Below are 13,583 nucleotides of genomic sequence, written 5' to 3' on the forward strand. Positions count from 1 at the left end.
GCCACCCGGCGGAGGAAACTCATTTCGGCCGCTTGTACCCGTGATCTTGTCCTTTCGGTCATAACCCAAAGCTCATGACCATAGGTGAGGATGGGAACGTAGATCGACCGGTAAATTGAGAGCTTTGCCTTCCGGCTCAGCTCCTTCTTCACCACAACGGATCGATACAGCGTCCGCATTACTGAAGACGCCGCACCGATCCGCCTGTCGATCTCACGATCCACTCTTCCCTCACTCGTGAACACTTGGGGCAGGGTCTCCTCCGCAACCCGGAGATGGCACTCCACCCTTTTCCGGGCGAGAACCATGGATTCGGACTTGGAGGTGCTGATTCTCATCCCAGTCGCTTCACACTCAGCTGCGAACCGATCCAGCGAGAGCTGAAGATCCTGGCCAGATGAAGCCATCAGGACCACATCATCTGCAAAAAGCAGAGACCTAATCCTGCAGCCACCAAACCAGATCCCCTCAACGCCTTGACTGCGCCTAGAAATTCTGTCCATAAAAGTTATGAACAGAATCGGTGACAAAGGGCAGCCTTGGCGGAGTCCAACTCTCACTGGAAACGTGTCCGACTTACTGCCGGCAATGCGGACCAAACTCTGGCACTGATCATACAGGGAGCGGACCGCCACAATCAGACAGTCCGATACCCCATACTCTCTGAGCACTCCCCACAGGACTTCCCGAGGGACACGGTCGAATGCCTTCTCCAAGTCCACAAAACACATGTAGACTGGTTGGGCAAACTCCCATGCACCCTCAAGGACCCTGCCGAGAGTACAGAGCTGGTCCACAGTTCCACGACCAGGACGAAAACCACACTGTTCCTCCTGAATCCGAGGTTCGACTATCCGGCGTAGCCTCCTCTCCAGCACACCTGAATAGACCTTACCGGGAAGGCTGAGGAGTGTGATCATATTTATGTTATTGCAAATTAAAAGATGAATTTAAACAACTGTACCTAGTAACACTAGAAACATTGCATTTGCTGACTGTTCTCCCTTCCTAAAATCAGACTATGATTAAATATGATCATTTAAATCCTTCAGAATTTTTTTTTTAATACATGTAGTACTCCTTAATCCTACTATTCTTTTCATACAATTTCCTGTGGGCTATGTGTTTTGTATGTATTTATTTATTTAATAAAAACACAGCCCACAGGGAGTTGGATCATTTCCAATCTCTGCAATGGATTATTACATGTTTCTGTACTGTATCTACATTAAAAGTTCTACTTTGAGTGGAGATGGTGTTTAAATTTTCAGCACAATTATAGTCTGTAATTTATTGTTTTTGTTGAATTACTGTAATGTGCTCAATGTCAACATGCTATTAATATAAATGTCACATGACAAAATGTTATGTATTGGCCAATAAGGTTGCAACAATTAATTGATTAAATCGATTCAATCAACCAGAAAAAAGTTTAGATTTATACCGTGTTGCTTCGATGAATCGTTTAATGAGTGTAAAAGAGAAACGTGGATCAAATCCGGATCACATGGAGTGCTCGGAACTTGAAATACGTGGACATAGTATCTGCACGGCCGCTGCAATAGAGCGCGCACGTGAGCGGTGGTGCTCTGATCTGTGTGGCCGCGAACATGTTTTCTTTTTTCTTTTTTTTGGTGCCTACATGCTAAAAGTGCAATTTCAATGTTGATGATGTGCATTCATTAGGAAAAAAATGAAGGATATGACAAGCAGAAAAGTTTTTATTAATTTTAACTACTTTCCCTAAAATACGCATCAAGGCTATAGTGTGTTTTAGTTAAGTTAGTTAAAGTTAGTTAAAGTTAAAGTCCCAACGATAGTCACACACACACTAGGTGTGGTGAAATTATCCTCTGCATTTGACCCATCCCCATGTTCACTCCCTGGGAGGTGAGGGGAGCGGTGAGCAGCAGCGGTGGCCGCGCTCGGGAATAATTTTAGTGATTTAACCCCCAATTCCAACCCTTGATGCTTAGTGCCAATCAGGGAGGCAATGGGTCCCATTTGTATAGTCTTTGGTATGAACTCACGACCTACCAGTCTCAGGGCGGACACTCTAACCACAAGGCCACTGAGCAGGTCCAATTATTACTCTACATACTAATCAAGAGATTAATTTATTATTAACATAAATTATAGATAATTGTATGCTATAAACTCACTCCTGTTACTTTCAGTCTTGTTACTCAAATAAATCATCCTAATTTTAGAAAACGCACAAAATTGCAATCAAGCTATGTTGAAGAGGTTCATTTAGCCTACTGATGTGTATTTATAAATGGTTGATTTATATAGGCTAGTAAAGTCAAGTTTTGTACCTGACAAGTTTTGGCTAGCTTGCTTCTACAGCCTCCATCAGAGGTGTCACGTGATGTTAACGTGACGTCGTCTGTGGCGTGTTATATGGATTTGTCCATCCAGGTACAAGGTACAAAACTTTACCTTACTAGTCTATATAAATCAACCATTTATATACAAAAAAAATTATATCAAGCTGCTCAAGATTGGCCAATGAATATTTTTTGTAGTTCAATGTGCGTAATAACAAAGGTGTAATGGCCATAAATTAGCTTGGTTGATTTTTTTTTTAAACATATATGACAGTTAATAATGTTAAAATTCTATTTAAAACATGTCCTATGCAGTTATAAAGGTTTAACGATGCATGGTAAAAGTTTGACTTTGGAGCGGATCAATTTCTTATAGGAAATTTGTTTGAAATCAAGTTAGTTTGATCTTAGGAGCTCTGTTATTTTTCTTCCCAGCTTTCCTTGTATGGCTTTTCACCTGTCTTCCCACCAGAGATTCGACTGCCAGATTAGTCCAAATGCATGTGTAGCATCCACCATTCCTGCGCCTTTGCTTTGTTTGAGCGTTCAAGGAGGAGTCCTGCTGAAGCCACTATGGTCCAGCAGGACAGCTTGTACTCATAGCCTCTAGGGGGCTTTTTTTTTTCCTTCTAGGGGCCGCCTAGTCAGCCTGGCTGCTCAGATGTGAGGCGAGCAGGGCATCGGCCCCCAGGAAACGTCCAAGCTGTGACCCACAGGGGAGACAGACGGACGGCACAGACACATAAGGGCAATCCCTCACATATATGGGCCTCCTTTGTGTTCATGTCGAGGCACACGCGTGCATACAAACACACAAGAAGCAGTGTCAGAGTCGTAGTCGGGACTGTTATCCACGCTCTGACTCCCCGGGCAACCTGCAAAAGAGCGGGGGATGGGGCCTGTGAGGGGAGGGCGGTAGAGAGTACATTAGGAATGAATTATATGAAGAGAGCATTTATCCAACAGTCCTCCTCTGAAGTGTTTGTACTGTACGCCTCAGATCTTCATTGTATGTATTCAAATGTTTAAATATTCATGGTAAATCTTCTCATATTCAATTACACCAGCTCGACCACAGCAAGCAGAGAGCGCTTTCTCCCTGCTGTCTGGATGATCTGACTGTGTGTGTGTGTGTGTGTGTGTGTGTGTGTGTGTGTGTGTGTGTGTGTGTGTGTGTGTGTGTGTGTGTGTGTGTGTGTGTGTGTGTGTGTGTGTGTGTGTGTGTGTGTGTGTGTTTAGCTTGTTCCCCGGAGCGATCAAGCCTTTGTTATATTGCAACCCGGCTCTGTAATTGCTTATATTAGTCGCTGATCAACACAGGACACACACCCAAACACACACACACACACACACACGTGCACAAAAACACACAGCATTCCTGGCTTTTTATTAAGCGCCCAGCAGGCGACAGAGATTCATTACATCACACGCAAACAAAGACGCACACCAGACTGATAGACCGCCCACATTTCCTGCATGTTTAGCCTCAACGTTGAAATATTCACGTGCTTAATTCAGCCATCGCGACAGCAAGAAAGTGAATCGCAGTGTTTTCATTGCAAAGAATCACTAAATGTCCATCTCTCGTCTTTCCTTGTTTGTGATCAGCGCTGAACGAGCCGACTATAGACTACGGCTTCCAGAGGCTACAAAAGGTCATCCCCAGACACCCCGGAGACCAGGAGAGATTACCCAAGGTACGACGACCGACGCCGCCCGTGCACACACGCAATTATTGCGCCGCGAATTGTATGTATTTACGTCTTCCCTGGCTTGATGGCGAATGGATGTACACGCCACAAAGGCACCATGAGCTCACATACAGACAAATGACTGTATTCCCTGGACACTGAGACACTTTGCGGTATGGACATTAACATTTTATTACACGCTCATGGACATTTTTTTTGCACGGAAAAACGCACAAGCGCCTCTATTCACACTTGTGCTGTGTGTAAGGTCGTTTAGATTGGCAAGGGGGGGAGCGAGGGTGGGGGGAAAGAGAGAGAGAGAGAGAGAGAAAGAAGGAGGTTAGGTGATCCATCATAGCTGTCCAGTCTTACCTCCTGCTGGGTCAGTGGATCGAAGTCAACCCCGGGTGGACTTTATTACTTCCAACACACACACTTTTACAGGGCAGCACACACATGCACACACACACACACACACACAATGTCACTGGGAGGCCGAGATGGAGAGCCCAGGTAGATGTAGAAGGAAGATGGAGAAATCACTTGTCCTGCTTGTGTGTCATGTCTGTTGGACACCAGACTTGTCCTGGTGATGTCTTTAACCGCCCCCGTCTTCCTCCTCCTCACTCGCTGGTGTCTCCTTCTTCTCTAAATGAACAGCAGTGGCAGGCAGGCCCAGTTGTTCATTTCAGCTCTATTGATTGGTGCCTTTATTAGGTAATAACACTTTGTTGACCACGCTCCTCTCAATGGTTGGTCTCCATCATTAGAGGGGCACACACTGGCAACTTTTCCTGTGCCCCCGTTCAGTGCAAGCCAAGCCTGTTTATGCACACAAATTCTTAGATCAGAGAGGAAGTTTTCCCAGAGGCACATTTTGTGAGGAGATTCTTAATGAAGCCTGGAAATGCCTGCTTGGTGTCCATATGTTGTGATGATGATCCAGTGTCCAGCTGCACTGTGTTGTCACTAATGGTCCCGCAGTAAGTGAATGCTGGAAGCTGGAGCTCTGCGAGCGGACGGCGCAGTGCTTAGTAGCTCAGGTTGTGGCGTGCAGGGGAAGGAGGGGAGGGGGGGATCCGGGGCCGGCTAATGAGTGACCGTCCTGCCAGACGAGGCCAGGCTCTGCTCTGGATCAGGTTCCCCCTTCCTGTTGACGTCTCGGCGGGCCTGACTTTACGGGAAGAGACCCCGCGCCCAGGAAATGGTCTCTCCTTACAGCGGCAGGGCAAGGCAGGCAGCACGGCGCTAACCACATTTATCTGTTTATCAGAATGACTCTGGAGCGCTGCCTAATCGCGTTTAGCTTCTGGACAGATCCCTTTGCTAACGAGAGACCGATAAGCACAGACGGGGCACCGGAGCATGAGAGGGTGATTAATAGAGAAAATGGGGAAAAAGGGAGAGAAGACGAGGAGCCGACAGAAAGATGTCGTTGTATAGACTTACCGTCAAAGTAAGTACCGCATTTTTCGGATTATAAATCGCATTTTTTTTCCTAGTTTGGCCGGGGGTGCGATTTATACTCTGGAGCGACTTATGTGTGAAATTATTAACACATTACCGTAAAATATCAAATAATATTATTTATCTCATTCACTTAAGAGACTAGGCGTATATCAGCAATCGCCACACACACACGTCAACCAATAAAAATTCGGCGGGGTAGGGTCATGGCAGAAGTGCATTGTGGAAAAAAAAGATGCTACCTGCTACTACTTCCGTACCTATGAAAATTGATCATTTCAACATTGGCGGTAACTTATAAAAACTGAGAAGGGCTGAACAAAAATGGCACCGAAAAGGGAATCATATACTGCAGGTTACTAGCTGGAAGTAGTGAAATATGCAGCAGAAAACGGCAATTGAGCAGCAGAAAGAAAGTTTGGAGTAAGCGAGAAACTTGTAAGGGACTGGCGAAAAATTTCCCCCAAAAATGCAACTTATACTCTAGTGCGACTTATATATGTTTTTTTCCTTCTTTATTATGCATTTTCGGCCGGTGCGATTTATACTCCGGAGCGATTTATAATCCGAAAAATACGGTAATTACAAATACTCACTAAATTACTCACAATAACATTCAAATAAAGTCATTCGGACCTACTAAGATGTTTTATTTTCCGGTTGGGGTGCACCAAAGAGCAGAAAAGGTCAAACGTACCCTAGAACCTCCATTTTTGTACACCCCACTTTATAATTAATCTGGAAAGTATTGACAGCAGTTCACTTTTTCCCCATTTGGTTATGTTACATCCTTATTTCACAATTGAATAAATAGATTTTTGCCCTCCAAATTCTACAGAACTCATAAAGACAATGTGAAAAGTTTTACTTTTTTTAATTTGCAAATGTAAATATGAAAATCAGTATTCACAGCCTTTGCTCAATACTTTGTTGATGCACCTTTGGCAGCAATTACAGCCTCAAGTATTTTTGAATACGATGCCACAAGCTTGGCACACCTATCTTTTGGCAGTTTTCGCACATTCCTCTTTGCAGCACCTCTCAAACTCCGTCAGGTTGGATGGGAATTGTTGGTTTTCATCCAGCATCTCTCTGTACATTGCTTCATTCATCTTTTCCCTATCCTGACTAGTCTCCCAATTCCTACTGCTGAAAAACATATCCACAACATAATGCTGCCACCACCATGCCTCACTGTAAGGATGGTACTGGCCTGGTGATGTGCCTGGTTTCCTCCAAACATGACGCTTGGCATTCACGCCAAACAGTTCAATCTTTGTATCATCAGACCAGAAAATTTAATTTCTCATGGTCGGAGAGTCATTCAGGTGCATGTTGGTCAACTTTTTACTAAGGACTTGCTTCTGTCTGGCCACTATACCATACATGCTTGGTAGGTGGATTGTTCCAGATATAATTATCCTTCTGGAAGGTTCTCCTCTCTCCACAGAAGAATTCTGTAGCTCTGACAGAGTGACCATCGGGTTACTGGTCACATCCCTGACTAGACTAAGATGAATGCAGCAATGTACAGAGACATCCTGGATAAACACCAACACGCCCCATCCAATCCAATGGGCGAAACTGCCCAAAGATAGGTTTGCCAAACTTCCCTTTGGAGCCTATCTCAGCTGCATTTGGGTGGTAGGCGGCGTGCACCCTGGACAATTGCCACCTTATCACAGGGCCAACACAGATAGACGGACAACATTCACACTCTCATTCACTCACTGGGGCCAATTTAGTGTTGCCAATCAACCTACCCCCAGGTGCATGTCTTTGGAAGTGGGAGGAAGCCGGAGTACCCAGAGGGAACCCACTCAGTCACGGGGAGAACATGCAAACTCCACACAGAAAGACCCCGAGCCCGGGAATCGAACCCAGGACCTTTGTATTGTGAGGCACATGCACTAACCCCATCAGCAACTTGTGGCATCATATTCAAAAACACTTGAGGCTGTAATTTCTGTCAAATGTGCATCAACAAATTATTGAGCAAAAGTGAATACCTATGTACTTATAATTTTTTTGTTTTAATACATTTGAAAAATTTGAAAAAATAAACATTTTCACATTTGGAGAAAAAAAATGAAGGTATTCCATTTTGGAATAAGGCTGTAACATAACAAAATGACTTAAAGTTTGCCCCCGTTTTTGTCTCCTGTCTCGGTTATCGTATACAACTAGGGATGTCCGATAATGGCTTTTTGCCGATATCCGATATTCCAATATTGTCCAACTCTTAATTGCCAATACCGATATCAACCGATACCGATATATACAGTCGTGGAATTAACACATTATTATGCCTAATTTGGACAACCAGGTATTGTGAAGATAAGGTCCTTTTTTAAAAAAATAATAAAATAAGATAAAGAAATTAAAAACATTTTCTTGAATAAAAAAGAAAGTAAAACAATATAATAACAGTTACATAGAAACTAGTAATTAATGAAAATTAGTAAAATTAACTGTTAAAGGTTAGTACTATTACTGGACCAGCAGCACGCACAATCATGTGTGCTTACGGACTGTATCCCTTGCAGACTGTATTATTATATATTGATATATAATGTAGGAACCAGAATATTAATAACAGAAAGAAACAACCCTTTTGTGTGAATGAGTGTGAATGAGTGTAAATAGGGGAGGGAGGTTTGTTGGGTTGGTGCACTAATTGTAAGTGTATCTTGTGTTTTTTATGTTGATTTAATAAAAAATTTAAAAAACGATACCGATAATTTAAAAAAAACGATACCGATAATTTCCGATATTACATTTTAAAGCATTTATATCAGCCTGCCGATATCTGACATCTCTATATACAACCTAATATTGCGCATACAAAACTAGTCTGTATGGCCACATATCCTTCTGTGGAATAGAGTGCCCAAACTAAGAATCCACGCATTGGCGTTTAAATGTATGTTTTTTTTAATCAAATTTGCCTGCAAGGTAATACACCTTGAGTTTAAAGAACATTGCAAGTGAAAGCACTTTTATAAAGAGAAAAGAAACACTATAGAAGTCAAGAGAGATGTCATAACAAAGTACGAAGTATATACTAGGGTAATATAAATAAAGGGGGAAACTATTACATTTTACCCCAGGGGTGACCAAACTTTTCCCAGCGAGGGTTGCACACATACAATTGAACGATGTGGGAGGCCACTTTAATACATACATGAAAGATACTAAAACCAATGCATTGTAGGTCAATCATATATGCTAAACTATCTGAACAAAAAATCCACATTTTAGCTTTAGGTTTTAGGTAAAACAGCAAATTAGTGTAATATTCAATCCAACCACTTTGAGATATGTGATTTCTTGTTATTATTATTCTTTACTAATATTTCATCAAGTAAAACCTTTTGAAAACTCACCATATCTTGCAAGAAAGTTGTACACATTTCCATCAAGACAGAAAGCACAGAAATGAAACTAAATATACAAAGTAAATATTAAGACGCACACAGTTTGGTTTTCAGGTCTAATATTTGGAAGGATTTGAGCAGTGTGCATTTTTTCAATTTTAATTTTTTCATATTTTGTGTGTTATCATCTGGAATGTGTTTATTTTGTCTCTAGAATGTGTCGTGGGCCAATTTAAAAAAAATTATACGGGCCACAAATGGCCCTCGGGCCGCACTTTGGACACACTAGGTTTACACCTATCACACAAATGACTCCAATACCATTAAACCAAAAAAATATGCAGAATCAGTGAGACTCCTATCTTGTTTACCCTCATCGTTTTGCTATCTCACCTTGACCGCTCGCAATGATGGAGGCTAAATCAAGTGCAATAGTGTGTTGCATGGTTGAAAGTGGGGATTATTTCAAAAAACGGTAGTGCTTAATTGGTTCTGTGACCGAGCTCTCAACTCTTAAATCAAAACACTTGTATCCTAACTCAACGTCGCTAGTTGAAATTAATTGAAATTATTTTAATTGTGCTTGGCCCCCAAATTAGTACAATGTTAACATGCCTTTTAAAAACAAAAATATTTTTAGATAAGAAATATTGTAATATTAATGTAATATTAACGACTATTGTGGTTTTATGAAGCAATATAATAATAATGTACAGCATTTACCTTGGAGAGTCGATTACTATGGTATCTCTTTCCAGCTGCTTCTTTGTCAAACGCACCATCAGCAGCTTTTCCTTATTTTCATGGTTAAATCTCCACCGTTTAGATATTATTTCAACATCCTTGGCTGGAATTAGATTCCTTCTGCTTCAGTATGGTGAAGACTAGCAGTTGACGAAATGCTAGGCAGCACAATGTGACAGGGGTTAGTGCATATGCATTACAAAAAGAAGGTCCTGGGTTCGATTCCCGAGCTTGGGGTCTTTGTGTTTAGAGTTTGCATCTTCTTCCCGTGACTGCGTGGATTCCCTCCGGGTACTCCGGCTTCCCCCCACCTCCAAAGACATGCACCTGGGGATAGGTTGATTGGCAACACTAAATTGGCCCTAGTGTGTGAATGTGAGTGTAAATGTTGTCTGTCTATCTGTGTTGGCCCTGTGATGAGGTGGCGACTTGTCCAGGGTGTACCCCGCCTTCCGCCCGAATGCAGCTGGGATAGGCTCCAGCCCATCTGCGGCCCTGAGAGGGACAAGCGGTAGAAAATGGATGGATGGATGGATGTATCATCCACTTCTTTTTCTCAGCATTGTCCTTCACACTCACTTTCTTTCTTCCCATAGTTGGAAAACAAAGTTATGTAAATCTCTAGCTATAAGCTAATGCTTGCGAGTAAGACCCGAGGTTTTGGGTGGATCATACGGCGTTCACTAAGAAAAAAACAGGATGAGTCAAGATGCCTTAAAGGATTTGTTCACTTCAAGGCCGGCTCAAATCTGGACTATGTTACAGTTCTGTGAGTGACCTGCACAGAAGATGCTCGCACAATGCTCTGAGATCCAACGATCAGCTGTTGCTCTCCGTCCCTTTTGCTCGCAATGAGCTGGAGAAAAAAACGTTTGTCCATGCAGCTCCTTGTGCTTGGAATATGTTACAAAGAGACTGGAGGCTTAAATGCTTTTAAATCTAAACTGAGATTATTTGAAGCAACCTCAATTAATCTGTAACCGTTTTACTTGATGTCCATTCTGTCATTTTAAAGTGTAATGTGAATGTAATTGTACAGTTGAGGTCAAAAGTTTACATACACTTGTAAAGAACATAATGTCATGGTTGTCTTGAGTTTCCAATAATTTCTACAACTCTTATTTTTTTGTGATAGAGTGCTTGGAGCACATACTTGTTTGCCACAAAAAACATTCATGAAGTTTGGTTCTTTTATGAATTTATTATGGGTCTACTGAAAATGTGACCAAATCTGCAGGGTCAAAAGTATACATACAGCAATGTTAATATTTGGTTACATGTCCCTTGGCAAGTTTCACTGCAATAAGGCCACCCACAAGCTTCTGGCAAGCTTCTGCTTGAATTTTTGACAACTTTTGACAAAATTGGTGCAGTTCAGCTAAATTTGTTGGTTTTCTGACATGGACTTGTTTTTTCAGCATTGTCCACACTTTTAAGTCAGGACTTTGGGAAGGCCATTCTAAAACCTTAATTCAAGCCTGATTTAGCCATTCCTTTACCACTTTTGACTTGTGTTTGGGGTCATTGTCCTGTTGGAACACCCAACTGCGCCCAAGACCCAACCTCCGGGCTGATGATTTTAGGTTGTCCTGAAGAATTTGGAGGTAATCCTCCTTTTTCATTGTCCCATTTACTCTATGTAAAGCACCAGTTCCATTGGCAGCAACACAGGCCCAGAGTATAATGCTACCACCATGTTTGACGGTAGGCCTGGTGTTCCTGGGATTAAAGGCCTAACCTTTTCTCCTCCAAACATATTGCTGGGTATTGTGGCCAAACAGCTCAATTTTTGTTTCATCTGACCACAGAACTTTCCTCCAGAAGGTCTTATCTTTGTCCATGTGATGTCAGATGAAACAACAATTGAACTGTTTGGCCACAATACACTGCAATATGTTTGGAAGAGGAAAGGCAAGGCCTTTAATCCCAGAAACACCATGCCTATCTTTTGACCATGACTGTATGTGTAACGTTGCTGCCTCTTGGCCAAGACTCCCTTGAAAAAGAGGGTTTCAACCTCAAGGAGATTTTTGTTCCTGGTTAAATAGAAAAGGAACGAAAACAGTCTAACTGTGTTTGAGCATGCTTGTCAGGCATGCCAACACTGAATATAAGTTTAGATATAAATGTGTGACTATCATGTTCCAATACATCTGATCTGCACAGGTCTTTTTCCACACAAGTTTAAATGTGTTTTTATTTTGGTTTAATTTTTCTACCCCCCGTAAAACTTAAGATATGGCACTTGAAAAAAAAATGTTTACAAACCCCTTTTCCATATAAGGTGGGAAATTGTGTTAGATGTAAATATAAATGGAATACAATGATTTGTAAATCCTTTTCAACCCATATTCAATTGAATGCACTACAAAGACAAGATATTTGATGTTCAAACTCATAAACTTTATTTTTTTTTGCAAATAATCATTAACTTAGAATTTCGTGGCTGCAACACGTGCCAAAGTAGTTGGGAAAGGGCATGTTCACCACTGTGTTACATGGCCTTTCCTTTTAACAACACTCAGTAAACGTTTGGGAACTGAGGAAACACATTTTTGAAGCTTCTCAGGTGGAATTATTTCCCATTCTTGCTTGATGTACAGCTTAAGTTGTTCAACAGTCCGGGGGTCTCCGTTGTGGTATTTTAGGCTTTATAATGCGCCACACATTTTCAATGGGAGACAGGTCTGGACTACAGGCAGGCCAGTCTAGTACCTGCACTCTTTTACTATGAAGCCACACTGTTGTAACACGTGGCTTGGCATTGTCTTGCTGAAATAAGCAGGAGCGTCCATGGTAACGTTGCTTGGATGGCAACATATGTTGCTCCAAAACCTGTATGTACCTTTCAGCATTAATGGTGCCTTCACAGATGTGTAAGTTACCCATGTCTTGGGCACTAATACACCCCCATACCATCACAGATGCTGACTTTTCAACTTTGAGCCTATAACTCTACGGATGGTTATTTTCCTCTTTGGTCCGGAGGACACGACGTCCACAGTTTCCAAACACAATTTGAAATGTGGACTCGTCAGACCACAGAACACTTTTCCACTTTGTATCAGTCCATCTTGGATGAGCTCAGGCCCAGCGAAGCCGACGGCGTTTCTGGGTGTTGTTGATAAACGGTTTTCGCCTTGCGTAGGAGAGTTTTAACTTGCACTTACAGATGTAGCGACCAACTGTAGTTACTGACAGTGGCTTTCTGAAGTGTTCCTGAGCCCATGTGTGTCGCTTGTTGATGCAGTACAGCCTAAGGGATCGAAGGTCACAGGCTTAGCTGCTTACGTGCAGTGATTTCTCCAGATTCTCTAAACCTTTTGATGATATTACGGACCGTAGATGGTGAAATCCCTAAATTCCTTGCAATAGCTGGTTGAGAAAGATTTTTCTTAAACTGTTCAATAATTTGCTCACGCATTTGTTGACAAAGTTGTTACCCTCGCCCCATCCTTGTTTGTGAATGACTGAGCATTTCATGGAATCTACTTTTATACCCAATCATGGCACCCACCTGTTCCCAATTTGCCTGTTCACCTGTGGGATGTTCCAAATAAGTGTTTGATGAGCATTCCTCAACTTTATCAGTATTTATTGCCACCTTTCCCAACTTCTTTGTCACGTGTTGCTGGTATCAAATTCTAAAGTTAATGATTATTTGCAAAAAAAAATGTTTTTATCAGTTTGAACATCAAATATGTTGTCTTTGTAGCATATTCAACTGAATATGGGTTGAAAATGATTTGCAAATCATTGTATTCCATTTATATTTACATCTAACACAATTTCCCAACTCATATGGAAACGGGGTTTGTACTTCATAGCACAGTATCTCACTTGTCTTCCCTGCACACGGTCTTTCTCCATCTGGGGATCTGTTTGTGCCCTAATGCTTCACCTTTCCCTCATTTCCTACCTCCTCGCTTCCTCCTTCCTCTCCCCCCCATCCATCCATTTACCTATCTAGCAAT

General features: G+C 42.0%; 2 protein-coding genes across 8 annotated transcripts in view; one reads left to right on the forward strand and one right to left on the reverse strand.

Moving 5' to 3' along the window:
* The window catches only part of LOC133649000 (uncharacterized), a 1,204,785-nt gene that overhangs the window by 176,363 nt on the left and 1,014,839 nt on the right, over nucleotides 1-13,583 (reverse strand). The gene's annotated exons all lie outside the window — the stretch shown is intronic.
* Nucleotides 1-13,583, forward strand: part of ebf1a (EBF transcription factor 1a) — a 141,984-nt gene that overhangs the window by 103,207 nt on the left and 25,194 nt on the right. For all 7 annotated transcript variants that reach the window (XM_062045656.1, XM_062045658.1, XM_062045657.1 and 4 more), the window contains exon 11: nucleotides 3,939-4,027. In XM_062045656.1, the coding sequence (XP_061901640.1) occupies nucleotides 3,939-4,027 (89 nt within the window). The remainder of the gene's footprint in view (nucleotides 1-3,938; nucleotides 4,028-13,583) is intronic.

Source organism: Entelurus aequoreus, linkage group LG04, assembly GCF_033978785.1.
Source record: "Entelurus aequoreus isolate RoL-2023_Sb linkage group LG04, RoL_Eaeq_v1.1, whole genome shotgun sequence".
Classification (NCBI taxonomy): Eukaryota; Metazoa; Chordata; class Actinopteri; order Syngnathiformes; family Syngnathidae; genus Entelurus; species Entelurus aequoreus.